The sequence below is a fragment of the Spodoptera frugiperda genome, chromosome 18 (genome assembly GCF_023101765.2).
Source record: "Spodoptera frugiperda isolate SF20-4 chromosome 18, AGI-APGP_CSIRO_Sfru_2.0, whole genome shotgun sequence".
Lineage (NCBI taxonomy): Eukaryota > Metazoa > Arthropoda > Insecta > Lepidoptera > Noctuidae > Spodoptera > Spodoptera frugiperda.
Genome location: NC_064229.1, coordinates 3,404,322 through 3,427,210, shown reverse-complemented (window position 1 = coordinate 3,427,210; position 22,889 = coordinate 3,404,322). Strand labels below are relative to the sequence as shown.

The 22,889-nt window shown below is 36.7% G+C and overlaps 2 protein-coding genes across 3 annotated transcripts; both read left to right on the top strand.

The window, feature by feature from the left end:
- Positions 1-471: 471 nt before the first annotated feature.
- LOC118278044 (apyrase-like) lies at positions 472-9,975 on the top strand. Its single transcript, XM_050700324.1, has 11 exons — positions 472-640; positions 1,801-2,023; positions 2,452-2,649; positions 3,428-3,558; positions 4,000-4,147; positions 4,485-4,575; positions 6,157-6,311; positions 6,644-6,734; positions 7,187-7,333; positions 9,061-9,227; positions 9,744-9,975. The coding sequence occupies exons 1-11, from the start codon at positions 537-539 to the stop codon at positions 9,885-9,887; spliced, it is 1,599 nt and encodes a 532-aa protein (XP_050556281.1). The 5' UTR covers positions 472-536; the 3' UTR covers positions 9,888-9,975.
- A 655-nt stretch (positions 9,976-10,630) lies between these two features.
- Positions 10,631-22,455, top strand: LOC118278222 (apyrase-like). Of its 2 annotated transcripts, none has more exons than XM_035597347.2 (11): positions 10,631-10,799; positions 12,756-12,978; positions 13,684-13,881; positions 14,299-14,429; positions 15,434-15,581; positions 16,238-16,364; positions 16,930-17,084; positions 17,604-17,694; positions 19,091-19,237; positions 21,516-21,682; positions 22,226-22,455. In XM_035597347.2, the coding sequence occupies exons 1-11, from the start codon at positions 10,690-10,692 to the stop codon at positions 22,361-22,363; spliced, it is 1,635 nt and encodes a 544-aa protein (XP_035453240.2). In that variant the 5' UTR covers positions 10,631-10,689; the 3' UTR covers positions 22,364-22,455. The 2 variants fall into 2 exon arrangements, with proteins under 2 accessions (XP_035453240.2, XP_035453238.2); XM_035597345.2 differs by lacking the exon at positions 21,516-21,682 and adding an exon at positions 20,345-20,511.
- Positions 22,456-22,889: the final 434 nt, after the last annotated feature.

Below are 22,889 nucleotides of genomic sequence, written 5' to 3'. Positions count from 1 at the left end.
TGAAGTGACGTCACGCGATATTGCATTTTATACGTAAAAATGACGTATAATTATGCTCCCACTCCTAAACTTTAATTCGTTTTATCTAAGTATTGTTATCTTATATGACAAAATTTAAAAAAAATACGTGTCTAATATTTTTTTATTAACAACAATAGGGCTAAATAGATTTATAATCTTCATACCCCTTCATAATTCCTATTTCTATACATATTATGTATTCATGAATATCTATCATCTATCGTTGATTCCTTATCACACAATTGGAACATTTTTTTGTGGCAGTCTCATTTGGATCTTTATCGATTGCACAACTAATAATATTCGTTTTATCGACATTTCCAATTTAATCAGGGAATCTCAAACAAATATGTTTTCGATAATCGATATAATTATATCTCGGTCTGTTATCAATTCATATCTGATTAAATAATTAATACATTTTTATATATACTTTGATTATTATTTAAATTAAGTATTTTTGCATAGAATAGCTTGCGATGTAGTGCTGTGATTTTAAATAGTACAATTTAGAAATGTTTTTCAAAATCGTTGTGTTTTCTAGTTTTATTTTATTTAGTGTTCAAATAATTTCGGGATATGAGTTGAATATTTTGCATTATAATGATTTTCATGCAAGGTATGTGTTTTTTGTTAGTAAATTTATTTGTCTTTTATCAAAGTCACACTTATATTCATTTCTTCTAATGTAACGTCACGTTTTTTATCCCCGACGGGGTAGGCAGAGGTGCACATTGGGGCACGTAATGCCGCTGTACAATGTACACCCACTTTTCACCATTTGTGTTATAAGTTCCATGTAATAGGGGGTGGGATCATTTCTTCTAATGATTCCACAAAAAATATATCTACGGATTTTTTTTCGAATCTTTGTTTTGACAAATGACCTAATTTGACTGTAGTAAATAAAATTAAAGAAGAAGAAGAATATATTATTCTTACATTAGAATGATTGTTAACTCAGAATTAATACTACGCATCTCAATAGACATCGTAGGTACTTTGAAACGGTATTTTGTAGAAATTGGACGGGCTAACAACAATTCCATAGTCAATAGCAGAAATTCAACAAATTCAGTCGTGCGTCTGACAGCTCAGTAGTTAGACAGCTGAATGATTTCCCATTTTTTGTTTGGTTTCATTTAACGAGAGTATAGTAAAATTGAACAACGAAATCAAAGGTTTATGTTTAGTTTTGGTACATTTTTTTTAGGCGTTGTCTCTTAGCCTGATACCTCATACATTTGTGGATCAATAAAATACTTGTTTCGTGCCAATTTACTTTGATACATTTTTACGCCTGTGGATGGCAAGACATAACTGGTCAATATAAATCTTGTAACATCTTTGGTAACTACTACGAATTTCAATTAAATTAAAGAAGATAAAAATGTATAAAAAACATGGCATACTTTCTAACGTCGATTTTTTACACCTTCATCAAAAAATTATCATCACTAAAAACTGCTATGAAAATAGTTCAGGCGCTGTTATGAAAAAAAATATATGTTATCGTTCGTATGAGTATTTGTGAACCAATTTACTAAAAAAACTCTCTTTTTTTGTTTGAAATGGTACCCTTAAGGTATGGCCTAAGTGGGACACTTAGGTCATAAAGTCAGGTCTTCGATCTCCAAGATCCCGGAGATTTTTTGTTTTTTATTAAATAAGCTTTGCTGTTATAGGACATAGGGTATTTTTTATGGATTGTGATCATTATTCTTTGAATATAAATAGTATTGTAACAGTAGTAATGTCATTTTTGGCTTACTTTTCCAGATTTGTGGAGACTAACAGATTAGGAGGTCCTTGCAACCATACAGCTGATACCTGCATCGGTGGTTTTGCTCGCCTCGCCACCGTAGTCCGTCAGCGGTTAGACACTGAACCGCATTCCCTTCTCCTCAATGCTGGTGACAGCTTCCAAGGAACTATTTGGTACAATATCTTACGATGGAACGTCACACAGGACTTTATGAATATGCTGCCTCATGATGCTCATGTTGGTTTGTTGTTGTTTTATTATGTTTATTAACTTTGATGTAAAGAAAAGAAAAGAAGAAAGAAATAACATTTATTTCATATGACAATTGCATTTTTGTCTGCGTTGTAATAGGACTAGTTTTAGCATGTGCAAAACAGAGACTTGCGCTGAGATTCTACTGGCTCTAAGATATCATGTTAATGGCTTCTTAAATCGAAATATTATTTATTTTACATTAAGTACTAGTTACCAAAAGTTTTGCTCTTGATATCAAGTTAACTTTGTAGAAAACCGTTATATCTACATACCTTATACCTAAGAACACATGAGTGCAATCACCAAATAGAGCTAATTCGTCCTTATGTTAGCTGTACCTTTTTGAACCGGAGCTTGATGAAGCTTTCATCGAAGTTTCCAGAACAATAACTACAACTAATATTCCACAGGTGCTGGGAAACCACGAGTTTGACAACGGTATTGAAGAAGTAGTGCCTTATTTACAACATTTGAATTCAACAGTTGTGACTGCCAACATAATTGATGATCTAGAGCCGACTATACAAGGTTTATACGAGAAGAGTATAATTGTCGAGAAGAATAATAGGAAGATTGGTATTATTGGAGTTTTAATAGCTACTACTGATGTAAGTGATATTTAGTAGGATAGGGTTAAGGCATCATCTCGTCTAGAAGTAAAGGAAGAAGTGGTTGATGATAGAGAATTTCGTATGAGTATACAACGTTATTGAAAAAGAGGGTATACATATCAATTGCGCGGCTTCTAGATAACATAACAAACGATAAAATAAGGGTTTTTTAAACTCATGTTTTCATGGTACCAAGTTATGAATTTTTCAAATCGCGCCGCCGAAAAATTAGGTAGACAGTACTAGGCATCAGATTGACAGAAGAAATGTTTCGTAATATTCGGAGTAACTGCTGGTATGACATTTTGTATGATTTAATAGCCATGCGATACCAAGATGGTAAGCTATTTTTCAATCGGTGTTAAGCTGCGTTCTCGGCCTGTAGAGACTCTATTCAACCTGTATTCATCAGCGCTTCTTGATGTATATGGGTATTTTGTTACACGTTGTATAAGTTATTGAATCGGGTCTTGAAGACACCCAAGTATCTCTGATATAGGGGCAGAAATCCGCATAGTAAAGAGAAAGGAACTTTAGGCCATCACTTGATGTTTTATTATGGTATAAGCCGGAAACGAAAAGACAGATCATCTGATGGTAAGCTATTGTCGTCGCCCATGGACACCCGAAACACAGGGTAGAGGTGTTACAAGTGCGGTGCCGGCCTTTTGGAGGTTAAGAATTTAACGGTTGTTGGGAATCACACTTTATTGGACCAGGAACAAAAATAATTTATATTTTTCGACCATGAGTTCAAAAATATTTAAATTTTTAGATTCTAGCATCTACGGGGAGACTCAAATTCACAGACGAGATAGAAGCAGTAAGAGAAGAAGCTGGGAAACTTAACGCACAAGGCGTAGACATTATCGTAGTTTTGTCACATTGTGGCTTGGAGATCGATAGGTAAACATTAGTATTTTTTATTAATTTTAAATATTTTTTATTGACTGCACTGTTGATGCGATGACTGGGCATCAAGCTGCCGTGCAACGTGTAGAGGGTTTGACTACCGCACAGAGCAACTCTTTGTGTGATCCACAAATTCTTGGAAAAATCATCCAATGAATTTTTGTCCCCTTAGGCGAGGCGAGTAGGAGTGTAAGACTCTTACTGACTAAAACCGTCCAGTTCCTACTTCTGCTTTTTGAGCCGGAGTCCCGGTAACCCGCTAGGCAGTTTGCAGCTCCGGGTATAATTAGATAAGCCCTACTGGGTCCCATCTGTGGTGGCTGTAGAGCGGGCGAAGACGTATTTTTTTCTTTTTTGCCTAACTGTGAACATGCTTCTTGCAAAACTTTTAGGTTAGGCTTCATTTTGTATGTATTCATAAAATATTTTTTACAGAGAAATCGCTCTTCACGCTGGGCCACACATAGACATCATAGTTGGAGGACATAGTCACACATTGTTGTTCAATGGAGATGCTCCTGAAAATAGTGGATTCACTCCGTTGGGACCTTACCCCGTAGTCGTGGAACAAGAAAACAGAAAAGTATGAGTATTTCATTTAATACTATGGCATCTTTTACTCTAATATTATATTAACAGTTGGATTTTCGATTTTATACCCAAACAATAAAGTTTAAATTCCCATGGAAATGGGACAAAATTATAGAAATTAGTAGATGCCCTAGTGGCCACTGTACTTTTAGGGTCCGTTCACACAGATCGACCCGGAGGGCATCGACGCGCATTTTTCTTTTTGAAAATCAGCTCTCTTCTCCCAGCGGGTCTGTGTGAACGGGCTCTTATTCTGATATCCTAGTGTATCTGATGAAATATTTTACAGTATTTAACCTTATTTAAAAGATTTTTTTTTAATCTTTCAGGTTTTAATAGTACAAGCAGCAGCGCATACTCAATATTTGGGAGAAATTAAGTTAACATTTGATGATAATGGACATCTCACACATTGGACTGGTAACCCACACTACCTTGGAGGGGGAAAATCATCCAATGACTTCTCCTGCCTTGGGTGAGGCGAGAGGGAGTGTCAGACTCTTACTGACTAAAAACCACCCCGTTCCTTCTCCTGCTTTGAGCCGGAGCCCCGGTAACCTTTTACGTTGTCCGCAGTTCCGGATCGGGCATCAGCCCTACTGGGCCCCATCTATGGTGGTCTGATGGCTCTTTGAGGCGCGCGCGGAACGCGACGCGCCGTACGCACGGGTCTGGTTTTGTTCGGGCGGCGAGCTACCCTTGCTCGTCGTCCGTAAGTGCGGGTCTGCGCACTTACGGTGGCCGGAGATCGTCACGCGATCCCCGACGCCCGGAGTGTCTTCTGCGGCGGCTGGGGCGTGAGGAGGATCGTTCCCTCACGCGCTCCGCCTCCTCCTTAGCTAGCATGACTGCTTCGCAGAAGGAGGAGACGGCATCCCATTCCCCCTCGCTCCGCACCATGGCCTGAACCAGGGCCGGACGCGAGAGGTCACCGTCGCCGATCACATCCCTAAGGACACGGCGGTGCTCAGCCCATGCAGGGCACACCGCTACTGTATGCTCCACTGTGTCCTCCGGGTGGTCCTCGCAATGACGACACCCGGGCGTTTCCTCCCGCCGAATCCGAAACAGGTACCTACTGAAACTTCCGTGTCCGGTAAGCACCTGCGTCAGGCGGTAGGTGAGGACGCCGTGACGCCTCTCTAGCCACTCCTCAAAGAGGGGACTTACCGCTGCAATAACAGCGAGCCCAGCCCTCGGTTGCGACAGTCGCTGCTTCCATTCCGCCATGAGATCGCGCCGGAGCTCATCCCGCCACGCACTAATCTGACGCGGCAGTGGGGTTTCGCCCCGGCGATGCGCCTCCGCACGCAAGTTATATACGTGCGCGAGCATTTTCGCCTCCAGATCCCACGGCGGTGATCCCGCAAGGAGGTTAGCCGCCTCCCCGGAGATCGTGCGGTACCCACGGATCATCCGTATGGCCATGACCCTCTGTGATGAAACCAGCGCCCGAGCTGGTCGTCGCCTTAGATGTGGCGCCCACACCGGGGCCCCGTAGAGGGCCATGGACCGCACGATCCCCGCGTACAACCCACACTACCTTGGAAATGAAATTGAGCAAGGTATGTCGAATTAATTTCTCAGTAGTAGTATAGTATATTATTTACAGTTACTTGATTCATTTTGGTCTTTTTTATGGAATAAGCCGGCAAACGAGCTGACGTAGTTCTTGATTGTAAGCAATCGTCGTCACCCAACGACACCCGAAACACCAGAGGCAAGAGACAAACAGCAGAGTTACAAGTGCGTTGCCGATATTTTGTGGATTGGAAATTTAAGGTTTGTTGGGAATCGGGAAGGGGGGTAATTGGGCTTTCAGTAACCTCACTCAAATAACGAAACACAACGCAAGCGTTGTTTCACGTCAGTTTTCTGTAAGGCTTTGGTATCACTCCGATCGAGTGGGTCCATTCGTGCCGAAGCATGGCTGTCCCACATTTAAAACCTTCTACCTTCGTGAAGTAAAGCCTAATAATATGACGTTAATTTTACTTGCAGCACAAGATGTGTTAGACAAGATAGAGGAATACCTTCCACAGATTGAAGAGAAAGCTTCAGAAGAAATTGGTTCATCTCTGGTAAAATTATCAGCTGACTGCGCCTGTTCAGAGTGCAATCTTGGAAACTTCATGTGTGATGCTTTTCTGCATGCAGTGAGTTTTTTATTGTATAAGATATTTTTAAATTTTACCATAAAATCTTTTAATGTAATGTCTACTATATTAAAAAGGGCCAAATTAAAAGTACTCTTAACCGACGAGCATGTATGAAAAGACTGATGACTGTTGATGACGTTCCATTGTCTCTGCATATCTGCCTACCCATGGGAGACAGGCGTGAGGTTATGTATGTAATGTTTAACAGCCGTAATTAATAATCGATCTCAATCAAAAACCTTATATAGACCAAGCATTCGGATGCCTTGTGGCTGATGTGATGTTAAAATTCAATCTAAAAAAAGGTTTGAGATTGGTATTTGTTCCAGGCACTACCTCGAGCTGGCCCCAACCAGTGGAATTATGCACACTTCTGTGTCAACAACAGAGGGGTTATTAGAGCAGCTATTGATAGTGGAGGTAAGATATTGACTGGGTTTCGTGTTTTTATATGAAACAATTATTAGAATTCTTGTCCAATTTAGTCATAAGTGTTTTGTTCAAATTATGTGTTTGCCCCATATGGTATTTCTTCTTCTTAATTTGATATTTATATATTTTTTTCTTTAATAACACATTGTCCCTTACTAGAATTTCCTCCTCTGTCGTTCGTTGGGTGCGTTTACAACTAAACAATTTCATATACATATGACACCCAGATCCAGAACAACAATTGGTGGATTACACAAAGAATTAATCCTTGCGGAAATTGCTACCCGTTGCACGGCAGTCGATTGCCCGGTTGCCCAGCCACCGCATCAACCGTGCAGTCTTTTTTTTTTTTAATCTAAATTTTTATTAGGGCTTTTTTCCTAACCGTGCAGTCTGATTAATTATAATTTGATCCTAATTTTCACCAAATATTTTCACAGTGATAACTTACGAAGGATTAATAGTGGCCAGTCCATTCGAGAACAACGTGGAAGTATTTGATTTAAAAGGCGAACATATTATGGAAATGTTGGAGTTTTCTGTGGAAAATGAACAGTGGCCTGGTGGACGGCTGTTACAGGTTGCAGGTAATCAATTCTTCTGATTTAATTCGATTTTATTATGGTACTAGCTTTTGCCCGCGACTTCGTTCGCGTGGAATAGTGACTTCCGGCAAATTTTTGGTTTTAACCACATAGTTCCCGATCTCGCGGGATCTCTTCAAAAATGAGATGTGGAAGATATTCCAGGGAACTCTTCAAAAATCAACATAATGAGCTCTGCGTTTGAATTTAATAGATGTATACTCACTTAGGGCATTGAAAAAATAGTTTAAAAACGGACTTAAACTAACTTAAAACTAAAGAAAGCTACGAATTACGAATTTATAACAATTAAAAAAGAAACTATATTACAACCTATCCTCTATGCTATAATAACCAAGCTTAAACTAAATAATTTAAAAGAAACGACTTAAATCTAATCTAATTAATTTATAAATTAGACTTACAATTTTATTAAAAAAACTAACTACAGTAACTACTAATAATCGATATCAAACTAAACCTACGTTAAATAGTTTAACCAAAAAACCAGGAAAACCCAACAAATAAACTTATTAATTGACAAATACAACGAAACCAATTTAGAATATACGAAACAGCAGGACCACTACAGACAAATAATCATACGACTGATAATACACTTTTTCTACGATAGTACCGAAGCGCTCGGCCGATACCCAACCAAATGAATGTAACGAAACCATAGCGCGATCTATTTCGATCCCAACGCCATCTATCGAGGATAAAGACAACTTGGATTATTTATTTATACTCCGTTCGGGCATTTTCTTTGTACTAAAAGTTTAATTATATTGATATTATTTTTTTCATACCTTTTTACTATTTATTTACTTTTTTCGATGAATTAAAACAATAACATGAACCGAAGTCGTGTAACGATCGACATAGAATTATCTATACTCCGTTAGAGCATTTTCTTTGTACTAAATGTTTTATTATATTGATATTATTTTTTTCATACCTTTTTACTATTTATTTACTTTTTTTCGATGAATTAAAACAATAACATGAACCGAAGTCGTGTAACGATCGACATAGAATTATTTATAAATAATTTATTTCTTATTTTTATTTTTTGATTTTTGAAATAAAAATATATCTATGTCCTTTCTAAGGTTCTAAACTATATCTGTACCAAATTTCAACCAAATCCGTCAAATAGTTGCGGAGATTAATGGTATAAGCATAGAATGTTCGACGTGATTCTTTAATTTGACATAACTTTTTTATTTATGAACCGATTGACATGAAACAAACACTAAATGTAAATTTAAGCATCCCACAATATATTCGTGAAAACCGCATCCAACTCGGATCAGCCGTTTCTGAGATTAGCGCGCACAGACGAACAGACAAACAGACAAACAGACAAACAGACAAACAGACAAACAGACAAAAAAAAAGTTAATTACATTTTTGGGTTCGACATCGACATAACAATAACCCCTGCTATTTTTTTTATTTTTATTTTCAATGTACAGACAGCACTTTTCTACGATTTTATTATATGTATAGATAAGCCGGTAAACGAGCAAACATATCACCTGATGTTAAGCAATCGCCCCCATCCTTTAAACCCAAAACACCAGAGGAACCGGCACCAACACCAGAACTGTCCAAAAACCACCCCGTTCCTACTCTTGTTTTTCGAGCCGGAGCCCCGGTAAACCCGCTAGGTAGTCCGCAGCTCCAGATAAAACGTTTTTCACGAAATCGTTTTCTTATTTCAGGGTTGCGCGTCACATTTAATGGTTCACGGCCAGTAAACTCACGAGTGGTTGATGTGCAAGTGAGGTGTATCGAGTGTGACGTCCCTAGGTACGAACCTCTGAGGCTCGACAAATACTACAAGGTGGCCTCACAGTCTTTTATTGCAAATGGCGGAGATGGTTATAGTGTAAGTAGCCTTTATTGGGAGATGAGGGTTTTATTTTTTTATACATTGTATACTTCTTGAAGACAATTTGAAATGTAGGTGAGAACGTTTGAAATTCACGAAATGTTATCAGTTTTTTATTTAATCTGTGGCGACATATGTCAAGTGACAGATGACAGAAGTCGCATATCTATATAATGGATCGACGATCAAATCAACGGATGACGTCATAAATCCAACATCGCACATATGAAATTTACATGCGAATAAATATGGATAGAAAATCCCAACGAACAACCGTTGGGCAGAAAGCCCGCCAGGCATGATCACCTCGCCTAGTCGGAGGATTTCCTTAAAAATCTCTGAACTACGATTTCATTTAAAAATGTCCCAGAACACCAACATTTTTATTTAGTTTAAATAATTTTCATTTAAAGGAACAAAAATACGTACCTGTCGCAGCATACTTCTAAAGATGATCTTGATGCTGATCATACTGATTTTTTCTCCTAAGAAACTTTCAATTTTATTTTTCAGATGATCAGTGAAAACCGTAAAAATATAGAGGTTCTTGGTGTTGACTACGATATCCTGTCTTCTTATATAGAACACCAGTCACCCGTCTTTGCTCAAACTGAAGGTCGGGTAACTTATAACAATTTCTGCCAACAACAGTTATAAGATATATGTATACATTTTGTCACAATAGATGCCTTTACAAAATATCTCATTTTCTTAAATAAATTTTATATGAAAACTAAGTACCTAACTTTGTGGTTTTTTATTTGTTAATGTCGTGGTGGCCCGGAAGTTTAAGACATGGTTTCAACGGCAAGCAACAATGTGACTTTTTCCGAGCTACTTTCTAAGATTATTTAGACACTACTGATAAGCGGTAAAGAATTTCTAATCATACGTTTGAAATCACCAACCCACATTGAACAAGCGTGGTGACTAATGCTCAAACCTCCTCCACGTGAGAAGAGGCTTTGGTCAGCAATGAACGCCGATAAGCTGTTGATGTGCTGATGTGATTTGTATAAAATAACACTCATAAATATTTTTAAAGAGTTGAAAAAATATTTAACAATAGTTGACTGACAGAACTAGTTTGTACAACTAATCTTATCTCGATTTAGTATGGCTCTAATTTCAGTAACACAAATACACCAATTGAAAGATAAGTTTCGAAAGAATTCAAAATTGTTATGTGTCTGAGAGTTAATGTGTTTTATGTCTTTTAGAATAAGGTTTATTCTTCATTAATCCGAAAACATGAAAGTTTTTGCGGATTTCTTTCTTTTGTATTTCGTGATCTCCTTTTAGTGGCTCCATTGGCTTTATCTCAACCAATTTGATATACATAATATTTCCTTGTTCTTTATTGTTGTTATCGTGTTTAATCTTATCTATTTAAATTATATGTAGATTAATTGCAATTAATTAGACGTAGGATATCGTCGGTACTAGTAGTTTTACCAAAATGTCCCGGCTACTGTTAGTTTTATTTTCCTATAGTGTTTTGTGTGGAATTCAAACTGTGTTGGGAAATTATGATCTAACTATTCTTCATTACAATGATTTTCACGCAAGGTATGTGTTCATTATCAAACTATACAACTAAGTACTAGCTTCTGTAGGCGGTTTCGCCTATATTTTTTATGATATATAGGGTAAACGAATAGACGTATCACCTGATGGTAAGCGATCAGCGCCGCTTAATGGATACCTGCAACACCAGAGGAGTCATAGGTGTGTTGCTGGCCTTTTAAAAAAGGAGTACGCTGTTTTCTTGAAGGTTTGAAGGTAGTATTGACTCAGAAATACTGCAGACGATAGTTATATGAAAAGAGATATACAACGTGTAACAAAAAAGGGGTATACATATCAAGTACACGGCTTCTAGATAACATAACAAACGATACGGGAAGGGTTTTTTAAACTAATTTTTTCATGGTACCAAGTTATGATTTTTTCAAATCGCGCCGCCGCGTGATTCAAAATTTGGTAGGCAGGTACTAGGCGATCAGATTGACAGAATAAATGTTTCGTAATATTAGCGAGTGATCCCTGTAGTGTTGTGACACGTTTGTATGATTTGAAATCAAGAATTATATGCGATACCAAGTATTTGGTACTAATTTTTTTTTAAACGTATTTTAAGCTGAAACTTTGTGTAGAGATTCTATTCAACCTGTATTCATCAGGGCTTCTTGATGTATATGGGTATTTTGTTACACCCTGTATAATATGAAAAAGGGGCTGCATAATTCCAGACATATAGTCGCCAGATTTCATTCAGTTCCGTTCAGTAGATTTGGCTGTATACAGCGTGTAACAAAATACCCATATACATCAAGGAGCACTGAAGAATGCATTTTGAATAGAATCTCTACACAAAGATTCACCTGAAAATACGTTTTAAAAAAAATAGGTACCAAATACTTGGTGTCGCATGGTTCTTGATTTTAAATCATACAAACGTGTCACAACACTACAGGGGTCACTCGCTAATATTACGAAACATTTCTTCTGTAAATCTGATCGCCTAGTACCAGTATCTACCTAATTTTGATGTTCGATTTCTGGAATTTTATGTATTGAAAAAATTCATAACTTCGTTCCATGAAAACATGAGTTTAAAAAACCCTTCCCGAATCGTTTGTTATGTTATTTAGAAACCGTGCACTTGATATGTATACCCCCTTTTTGCTACACAGTGTATAGTTTACAATTCACATTATTCATTACTTGCTTTTGTTATAAATAATTGGGGATGAACCCTACGTCATACAGATGCTTCTAGTTTTTTCATAAGTACAAAAGGGAATTAACATTTATTGATAAAAAATGAATATTAATGATATGCAACAATTATTCAGGTTTCACTAGATAACGTGCATCATAATACTGCAATTATTCAATGTTGAAGATTAAAAATGGATTCCTTAAAGATTAATTGTGATAAATAGCTTAAAAGTATTGCTGTTCAACAAGGAAATTTGAAGTAAATGATAAGCGAATTCGAACACTTCGTCTTGTGTTGTTTCTCACGCACTGACCACGCATAGCTTGTTTGTTCAAATGATAATATTAAATGCATAGAGAATCATGAAAGATTGAATTTATATTTTGACGTGTTTGTTAGAAATTATTTCTATTATTAGGGGCCTAATTATCAATGCATGGATAGCCGCAGAATTTGTATGGACTATCTGTCACATAAATATGACGGATACATACAGTGAAATATGTGCTTAATGTGATAGAAGTTAAAATAATACCAAGATGCTCTTATCTAAATATATAAACGTGACTAACTGACTGATTGATATAAGGATCTATCAATGCACAGTTAAAGCCATCGGACGGATCGTGCTGAAATTTCGCATGTATAAAGCTACTATGACGTAGACATTCCCTGAGAAAAGGTTTTGGTAAATTCCATTAACAATCAATCTTCTTAACGCGAGCGAAGCCGTAGACAAAGGCTAGTTATACCATATATTCATAATAAAGAATGTCTACCAAGGTACCTTATACTTTTAGATTCATGGAAACAAGCCCAGCTGGCACTATCTGTAACCCAAATGCCGACCCCTGCATCGGTGGTTTCGCCCGTTTAGCTACATTGGTTCGCGAGCGTCAGGCTGCTGAAAGCAATTCCCTTCTCCTTAATGCTGGAGACAGCTTCCAGGGTACAATCTGGTACAATATCGGACGATGGAATGTCACACAGGACTTTATGAATATGTTGGATCATGATGCTCACGTAAGGACTTGTTACACTGTAGCCTGATGTACTTTCGATATGACACTTCTGGGTATGGTAAGGGCGAGTCCTTATCTCCACGTCACGATGTCGTCAACATTTCTGCGTCGTAACGTTCATTTTTACGTTACGGCAACATAACGTGTCACGTTACCACACCGTTCCACGTTGATGACGTCGTGACGTGGAGATGTGGACACGCTCTAAGAGCTAACTAAGGAACTACAAATATAATAGAGACCGGAGAGGACTCTCTGATAAACTTGTACCTTTTGTACAATCACAAAGAATGTCTAGCCCGCCTACCAACCTTGGAGACTATTGGTAACCCTCAGGCATTAAATTCGGCAGTCTAGTATTACAGGCTCTTGGTTTTAACCTTATGAGGTAGAAGTCAGCTGCAGAAAACGGGTTACTCTGGCTCAAAATAAGAGTAGAAACTGGGTAGTTTTTAGTCAATAAGAGACTGAGATTAACTCTCGCCTTACCCAAGGCGGGAAAAGTCATTGGATGATTTGCCAGCCTGAAAAAAGAGGTAGAAATCTCTCTCAAACAGAAGACGCTTTTCCAGCCAGTAGGCAATTTGGGAACGGCAAAGCTTCTTCTTTAGAAGAATTTGATTCCATTGATTTTTATTGTTAAGAATAGTTTATTGAACGTTAAAATTTCTTAGATGATGTTTCTAAAGCAGTAAAAACTTCTCAGGTACTAGGAAATCATGAGTTTGACAACGGCATTGAAGAAGTAGTACCATACTTGGAACATTTAGACTCCAAAGTGGTGACAGCCAATATTATTGATGACTTGGAACCTACAATGCATGGTTTATATGAAAAGAGTATCATTGTTACAAAAAATAACAGAAGAATCGGAATCATTGGTGTTATAATAGCCACTACTAACGTAAGTAAAACATTGTTTAGTTTTGTCTCATAAAATCACATAGATGAAGTTTAACATTTCTTGTAATTAATAGGAGTATTTATACACGTCGTCAATCGTTTGCCATAATAACCTATATATACAAAAAACAATTGCTGTTCATTAGTCTCGCTAAAACTCGAGAACCAATTTGGAATATTTTGGTCTTGAATTGTTTGTAGAGTACACGGAAGGTTTTAAAGGTGAAAAATATGTTTGAGGCGGTACGAAGTTTGCCAGATCGGCTAGTGTAAAATATAATAAAAGTTAAAAAGTTTGAATCGTCCTTTTATAACTCTTTATTCTAATTCTAACACGTCACACTAATCAATCGTCAAAGTTACACTTAACTTTGATCACAAGACATTATTGTGGTAAAACTGCTATTTTATATTTCAGACATTAGCTTCAACTGGTAAACTTAGATTCACTGATGAAGTCCAGGCCGTCAGAGAAGAAGCAGAGAAACTGAACGCCCAGGGTGTGGATATAATTATTGTTTTATCCCATTGCGGTCTAGATATTGACAGGTAATTATTTGAGATACAAACATGTCTTTATTGACAATTTGCTTTGCGAGTTCATACCTTTGGTGACATTGGCGTCATATGCCTTGCATTGTCTCTTAGTTTGCAGTTTTTAATATTCTTACTTTTTATTATAACTCACTGTTCTATACACACAATTATTATACATCGTTGATAGAGAAAAATGTCTCGTTGAAAGACTGCCTCTTTGGTCGAGTGGTCGCAAGTGCAACTTTAGAACAGGGTCTTGGGTTCAATTCCCATGTCGGGCAAAGTATTACTTGACTTTTTTCGAATTATCGAAAAAATTCTCGGTAGCAGCACGAAGTCTGGAATTGTGTTCATGATATGGCAATAGGCTCACACCCTATTACATGGGACTTATAACACAAATGGTGAAAAGTGGGTGTACATTGTATAGCGGCATTACGTGCCGTGATGTGCACCTTTGCCTACCCTTCGGGGATGAAAGGCGTGACGTTGTGTGTGTATGGAGAAAAATGTGGTTCCACTGTTCTTTTCTTCTGTATTGTGGGTACACACCCAACAATCAGTCTTCCCTGTCACAGACATCGGTTACAAATTCGCATACATCCAAACGCGGAAAAACATTATGTGTATATCGACGGTTAAAAGGAAATATGGTATAAGCGACATTTTGGTCAAAAATGAGTTTATTATGCTAGCCTACGTAAAAATTTCCGCTCTTTCGAATGCGCTTACTCTCAAGGCTCTACGATAACATTTTTGGCGTTTATACCCTAGCAAAAAAAAAAACATTTTCCTAGTATTCTTTTGACAACCGACGAGTTTAAACGGCTCTCCTGAACATTTATTGTTTTATCGCTTATACACTATTTCCTTTTAACCGTCGATATGGCATATGTCGGTTGTCCAGCGACTGCACTTAATGTGCGCAGTCTCATCAGATTATATTTAATTTCATTATTAAAGTTATTTGATGTACAACAAAACTAAAAATTTTGTCTTTATAATAATATTTACAGAGAAATAGCCATGCATGCTGGTCCCCATATAGACATCATAGTTGGAGGACATAGTCACACATTGTTGTTCAATGGAGACGCTCCTGAAAACAGTGGATTCACTCCGTTGGGGCCTTACCCCGTGGTTGTTGAACAGGCATCGAGAAAAGTAAGTACTCTATCTACGTCAGCGTGAAACAACGTCAAAGTCAAAGCATTTATTTCAATTAATCCTAAATTAGGCACTTTTGAAATATCAAATTAAATTGTCCGTCAGTCTGTATATCAGTGAAGCTATGTGCTCAGATTCTAAAGTGTTCCAACGTTTGCAATAATTATAATGTGTGTTGACGGCCAAAGCTTCTACTCTCCAATATCTTAAATTCCTAACCGTCAAAGGGCACCACGCTTGTAACTCCCCTGGTGTTGCGGATCAAGTGACCTGGCTGCTCGTCTGTCAGCCCATACCATAAATATATGGTATTGAACTATACCTGATTTTTTTATGGAATAAGCCGGTAAACTAGCAGACGGATCACCTGATGGTATGCAATCGCCGCTGCCCATGGACACTTGAAACATCAGAGGCGTTACAAGTATGTTGCCGGCATTTTAAGGGGTAATGAATTTAAGAGTTATTGGCGAATCGGGATTGGAATTATTTTTCTAAGGGCATAGTAATTATATAATTCTTTGATTACTTATAACCGATTTAGTACGGATATTCAACTATTTTAATCATTCTAAAAATTTCCATCCATGAATTCAGTACAAATTATTAGAATTTCTGATATGAATGATTCTGATCAAAATTTTTGTTTTTAGGTTTTAATAGTACAAGCTGCAGCGCATACTCAATATTTGGGTGAAATTAAACTTACATTTGATGATAACGGACATCTTCTAAGGTGGGCAGGAAACCCTCACTACATAGGAAATGATGTTGTTCAAGGTACGTTTTAGAAATATGAATTAGTTTGTTTTGAATACGGTAGATGACTACTTTTCATTTCAATGTCCGTCTTACGTCTTATAGATTACTAGCTACTTCCACACGGTTTCACCCGTTCTGCTTGGCTCCTATTGTTCATAGCGTGATGTTTTATAGCCTATAGCCTTCTTCGATAAATGCACTACCCAACACAAAAATAATTATTCAAATCAGACCAGTAGTTCCGCAGATTGGCGCGTCCTAACAAACAAACAAACTCTTCAGTTTTATAATATTAATATAGTATAGACGTTAAAACATTAGACACGTATTTTTAATTTTCTTTCGAAAACAGATACTTTCGATTAATTATCGCGTGACGTCACTTCTAGGTGTGTTTTATACGTAGAAATGACGTTTTGCATTCGCTCCCAATCCTAAACTTTGCTCCGTTTTATCTAAGCATTTGTTATCTTACTTATATGATAAAAAATACGTGTTAAATTGTTTTCATTACCAAACTGACGGACTAAATAGATTTTTAATTTTTATACCCCTTCTTCATCCCTATTGTATTTTCTTTCAGCACCCGATGTTTTGGAGAAGATCGATTACTATTTACCACGGATTCAGGAGGAAGCTTCGAAAGTGGTTGGCTCATCCCTAGTTCACTTGTCATCTGATTGCGCATGCTCCGAATGTAATCTTGGAAACCTAATCTGTGACGCCTTTTTGCATTCTGTAAGTTTTGATTTATTTAATTATGAATTTACGCAATCATGAGAACTTTTTGGTCTTTGATCTCTTGTGTACAATAGTATGATTCGTGCCGTGGGTGCGTTTACAAATATATGAGATCCTGACGTCCGAACTAGAGTGGGATTTGTTCGGAGCGAAATGGAAGGATTTATGTCGTGAATGTTTAAGATTTTGTGAGAAGATTCGTTCGTTCGTTCTCTCGGCTGATGATGATGATGAATTAAAATTATTGTACTTTTTTGTTGTCAATATATTACTTTAACTGATCATTTTAAATAAATAAATGCACATACATATAACACCCAAACCCGAACCACTAATTTTTAAACTACGTAAGTAGTTGTCCACTACACATAGCGTGGTAGCCGTATGCCCAGCCACTGTGCCAAGAGTGTAATTCAATTAATGTACATACTATATTTTGTTTTGTTTTTAATAATATATTCCATTGTTTATTTGTTTGTGTGGCAATGTTAAATCGTATTATTATTCCTCTTTCAGGTGATACCAAGAGCAGGTAACAACAGCTGGAACTATGCTCACTTCTGTGTGATTAACCAAGGGGGCATCAGAATGCATATTGACGAAGGAGGTGAGGTTATTTGAAATACATTTTTAATGAGTCCTCCCTTTCGCTTTTTTAAGATAAAATCAAATATACAGGACGTTGTTCATTTATTTTTTACTCGATGAAGAATAGGTTAGATGACTAACTACAAAAACAAATGCTCAAGTGTGGGAGAGCCATGCTTCGGCACGAATGGGCCGGCTCGACCGGAGTGATACCACGGCCTTACAGAAAACTGACGTGAAACAACGCTTGCGTTGTGTGAGTGAGGTTACATTCTCCCCTTCCCAATCTTCCCAATCCCCGATATATCCCCGAATCCTTAAAGCCACAACGCACTTGTAACGTCTCTGGTGTTTCAAGTGTCCATAGGCGGCGGCGATTGCTTACCATCAGGTGATACGCATGCTCGTTTACCGGTCTTCCATAAAAAAAATATATTGATTTTAAATATCGCGTCAATTTTACTCGAAAGTCTTGATGTAGAATGACATACACTTCTGGATGCATTTTTTTACAATAAAGCATTTACAGAATAGAGTATCCAATATAAACAAGTGAACCAAACCACTTCAATCAACAATTAGCATGCTCTTCATCAATTTCATTCCTTATGTCTCTTCAATTACTGGTCATTTTTGTGTGATCGTGCAATTACTATGTCCTAGCAACACTAGTGTTATTGCAGCTATTAGTGCTGTGGCTTGCGTAATTGTTCGGTTTCAATGTGTGTTCCAATTTTGATCGTTTTACCGATATCAGCGACACTCTAATTTTATTGGATTACCCTGTTTCTATTACGTCCTAATTTGTGGCCAACTGATGAGTCCATTGGTTGGTTTTATTTGATTAATTGACATGGATTGACAAATAAATATTTTGTTTTTTCTTTATTGTAATATTTGCTTTGACGTTCTAAAGTGTCTTTCCGGTCTATTTGGAATAAATAATTTTGACTTTGACTTTGGCTTGTTTAACTGAATGATCGGATAAAATTAGCTATCTGATAAGCAACTTTCAGACTTAATAAATTTAAATTCTTTGAAATACTTTTATAATATAACTTTCGTGAGACGTACTAAATTAATTATTATGTTTTTCGGCTTACTCACGTAACTATCTAACGAGGAACTCAGTAGCAGCACGACGGTGGCCTAGCTGTGCATCGTAGCATGCTACTCATGAGTATGAGCCTCTAGTATGGCTCAAAACTAGTCGAGCTCCTCTAGTTGTGGCTGCTCAGTTGATTTAGTATTTAGTAGACTATAATTTGTAAACAATTCATTTTCTTTTCAAATATGCATGTCAATATTGTTTACTTTATTCTCAGATCGTAACACATACTTTGCAACCATACTACCATAAAGAAAAAAATCTAATATAGCAGACATTTTACAACTTTCTTATATTCATATTTCAGAAATAACATTGGAGTCTTTGCTATTATCTACCCCATTTGAAAACAGGGTAGAAGTTTTTGACTTAAAAGGCGAACATATTATGGAAATGTTGGAATATGCGGTGGCAAATGAACCCTATGCGGGCGCAAGAATGCTGCAGGTGTCAGGTAATCATTTCAATAAATCATCCCTCACTTTGAAAACTAAAAGTCTGCCTGTCATATAAAATACATTTCATATCAAAGGAGTTACAACAAAAGAACTAGTTAATAACTTTGGAATTTCAAATGAAACTTTGATAAAGTGTAATGCATCTTGGAAAATTAAATTCATTGTCTTTTGCGGCGTACGCAGTTCTACTCTTTCTGAAAGTTTGAGACGAACGAAGTTAGTGAAATAAAAATATGATATAAGTCATGATAACTTGTTTCGGAGAGTTGAAAAAAATAATGTTTTGCAAATAAACGATGGGCTAGCAATATGTATTGTAACAGTGCTGTTTAAAAAATTCATATTTGTAGTGGAAATTACAGCTTTAGTTAAAGACAAATCAATAATTAAAAAAGAAAAAGTCTTTATTACTAATATTATAATATTCTTTTAGTTTTTATTCCGCTTGTAGATGTATTTTCAGCATGTGGTGCGCAGCACCACCCTTCTACTCGCAAATAAATGCTCACAGAACAGAGTTGTGCAATACAAAAACACACACAGTACACGCAACAAAACACACGAACCATACTCGAAATATGTTTCGCTCCTTCAAAGAGCATCTTCAAGAGTTGTCGACTCGGTGGCTCCCGCAGCTCAATTCGAGCATATACATACATACATCTACATATATAATACATCTACAGCGGAATAAAAACCAAATATGTATTATACAGTTAGTGTAGACGGCCTAGTTGGTCGAGTGGTCGCAAGTGCGACTGCAGGCCAAGGGATCTCGGGTTCGATTCCCGGGTCGGTCAATTTATTACTGGGCATTTTTCGGCTTTTCGAAAATATCTCAGTAGTAGCACGGTCTCTGGAATTGTGCCCAGTATGTATATGGCAATAGACTCACCTCCTATAACATGGGACTAATAAGACAAATGGTGAAAAGTAAGTCTGTGTACATTGTGCATGTGGAGCGGCATTACATGCCGTAATGTGCACCTCTGCCTACTCTTTCGGGGATTAAAGACATGATGATGATGTAGCATGGGTTTCTGCAAAATAACGCCTGATTCTACTTGATATATTCAAGTCTTCATCAGTTTAAAATCTCACAGGGCTGCGTGCATCATTCGACGGGTCTCGTCCTCGAAACGCAAGGGTGATCAAAGCAACAGTCAGGTGTATCGAGTGTGACGTCCCTAGATATGAGCCCCTGAGGCCCGACAAATACTACAAAGTCCTGTCGCAGAGTTTTCTCGGGAATGGTGGAGACGGTTTTGATGTGAGTGGTAGTAATATGGTACATGATATACCTACCTACATACATACATACACTCATGCGATTATCCAATTAGGGTAAAGAAGATAATACGGAAAACCACATAACATACTTCTTTGGCTTCTGTTATATTCATGTGACCATTTTATTTAGTAGCATGTGTTTCGTATTAGGTTATGTAAATCGTATTTGACAAATTTCATTATTTTAACCAAAGAGTTCCTGTTCTATAATTTTTTCTTTTTAGTTATTGACGGAACATAAAATTGTTGCCATACAAACATAAAAGTAGATATTGGAGTAATTTTGACTTCTCACCCCCTATTACATGAAACTTATAACACAAATGGTATAAAGTGGGTGTACATTGTCCAGTCGCATTACGTGCCATAATCTGCATCTTTACCCTTACTTCGGAAATAAAAAGCCTGATGATACGACGATGACAAAGAAAAAGTATTTTCTGCCCAGAAAATCGAACATTTTAGATCTTGACATCATTCTCAAAGGTTCATATTGCCTAATATCAATAGCCTACAAGTCACACCTACAACTTAATATTAGCATAATATTGTCTACATAATGTATGTACATCGAAGTTTCTCGGCAAGTAGAATATTTTATGAAAGATTGCTTTATGAAGTAAATGGAAATGACTAGACTAAGTTTATTTTGTAAGAAAACGGAGGTAGGAAAATGGAGGTATAGGTTTTTGCATAATAGTTTCACATTTTGTATGAAAATGATTTATTACCTAGTACGCTGATTTGTGTCTTATGAAGCTTACGTAATGGAAAGATAGCATTTTTTTTTTCACTCAAAAACTAAAGCGCATTTCTGTACAGGTTGCTAGCCCATTATTTATATTTAATGTAAACCTAAAACATTTTAAACAATATTAAATGATTTGCGACAAAGTCTACTAACATTAAATTATTTGTATTTGCTACAGATAGGTTTAATTTTATTCTATTTTTCTACAAATTTAGTTGCTTTCAACCTTACAGGAATTCGCGCAGTTTTTGATGGAGCCCGACCCTTAGGCAACCGTGTGGTTGACGTTACAATCAGATGTATCGAATGTGATATACCAAGATATGAACCTTTGTCTACCGACAAATATTACAAAGTCGCATCCACTAATTTCATAGGCAACGGTGGAGGTGATTACACTGTAAGTCGTAAAAAGTGGGACATTTTGAATTTTTAGTTCTGTACGCTTGTCATTAATTTTATTTATTGTTGTTGTATTTTGTACATTTTTTTACATTTAGATTATAGAATAGAAGTTTATTGTTATAGGTTATAAAATAGAATAGAAAAGAATGGAGATATAAATTTATAATATTTTAAATAAGGTTGATATTAGAAAAAAATTGTCAAATACATCAAAATCGGCTAAGATAAAAAAAAAAGTTTAAATAAAGCGATTATAACTTTGTACATAATACTTTGAAGTTTAGTTAGTTATATTAGATGTTTTTTTTTTGTTTTTTAATCTTTGCCACACTAAGATTTTCTCCTGTGTCGTGGTTGCATTTACACACATGACACCCAGATCCAAAACAACGATTTGTGGATCACACAAAGAGTTGTTTCGTGCAAGAATCGATTCCGCTAGCCGTTGAACACCAGCCACTATATTAGTAATAAAATAAATGTTTCATTGTAATATACCTAATTAAGCCTACACTAATTTTACCTTCTTGTCTTTCAGATGGTAAGTAATAACCGTAAAAATGTAGAAGACATTGGAATGGACTATGAAATTATAAAGAAATATTTAGAACAATACGCGCCCGTATACGCTGAGAGAGACGGCCGTATGCAGATCAGTAATCCGTGCATTGTATAAGAATAAAATTAAATGATGTGCTGATTTTTTATACACCGATACGTACATAAATATATTTTTTATTATTTAATACAAGCATGATTGATATCTTAGCACTTTTTTCTTTTACCCTACCTAAAACCTAAAAAAGCCAAAAGACAACCCAATAATTGATATTTTACCCGACCCAAAAACTGAACCCAATATTAATTGTTCAACAGTCCTGCTGTAGCCTCTTGACCAATGAGATTGTGATAAGAAAGTGATACAATAATACGCCTAGTCATCGTCATCATCAGCCGGAAGACATCCACTGTTAAACAAAGGCCTCCCCCTTAGTTATTCACGTAGAATACACCTAGAGCCACATAACAAATACATTACCTTGACCCCTTAGGAGGAATCACAAATAGTATTTTACTACACACTTTCCATCGATAAAATGCCATTTACATGAATCAAAGCATTCCATTAAAATCTCGATAACATTTAAAAGAAAATTCGTTCAGAAAATTTATATAGTGCAAAAGCGAGTACGAAAAAGTCT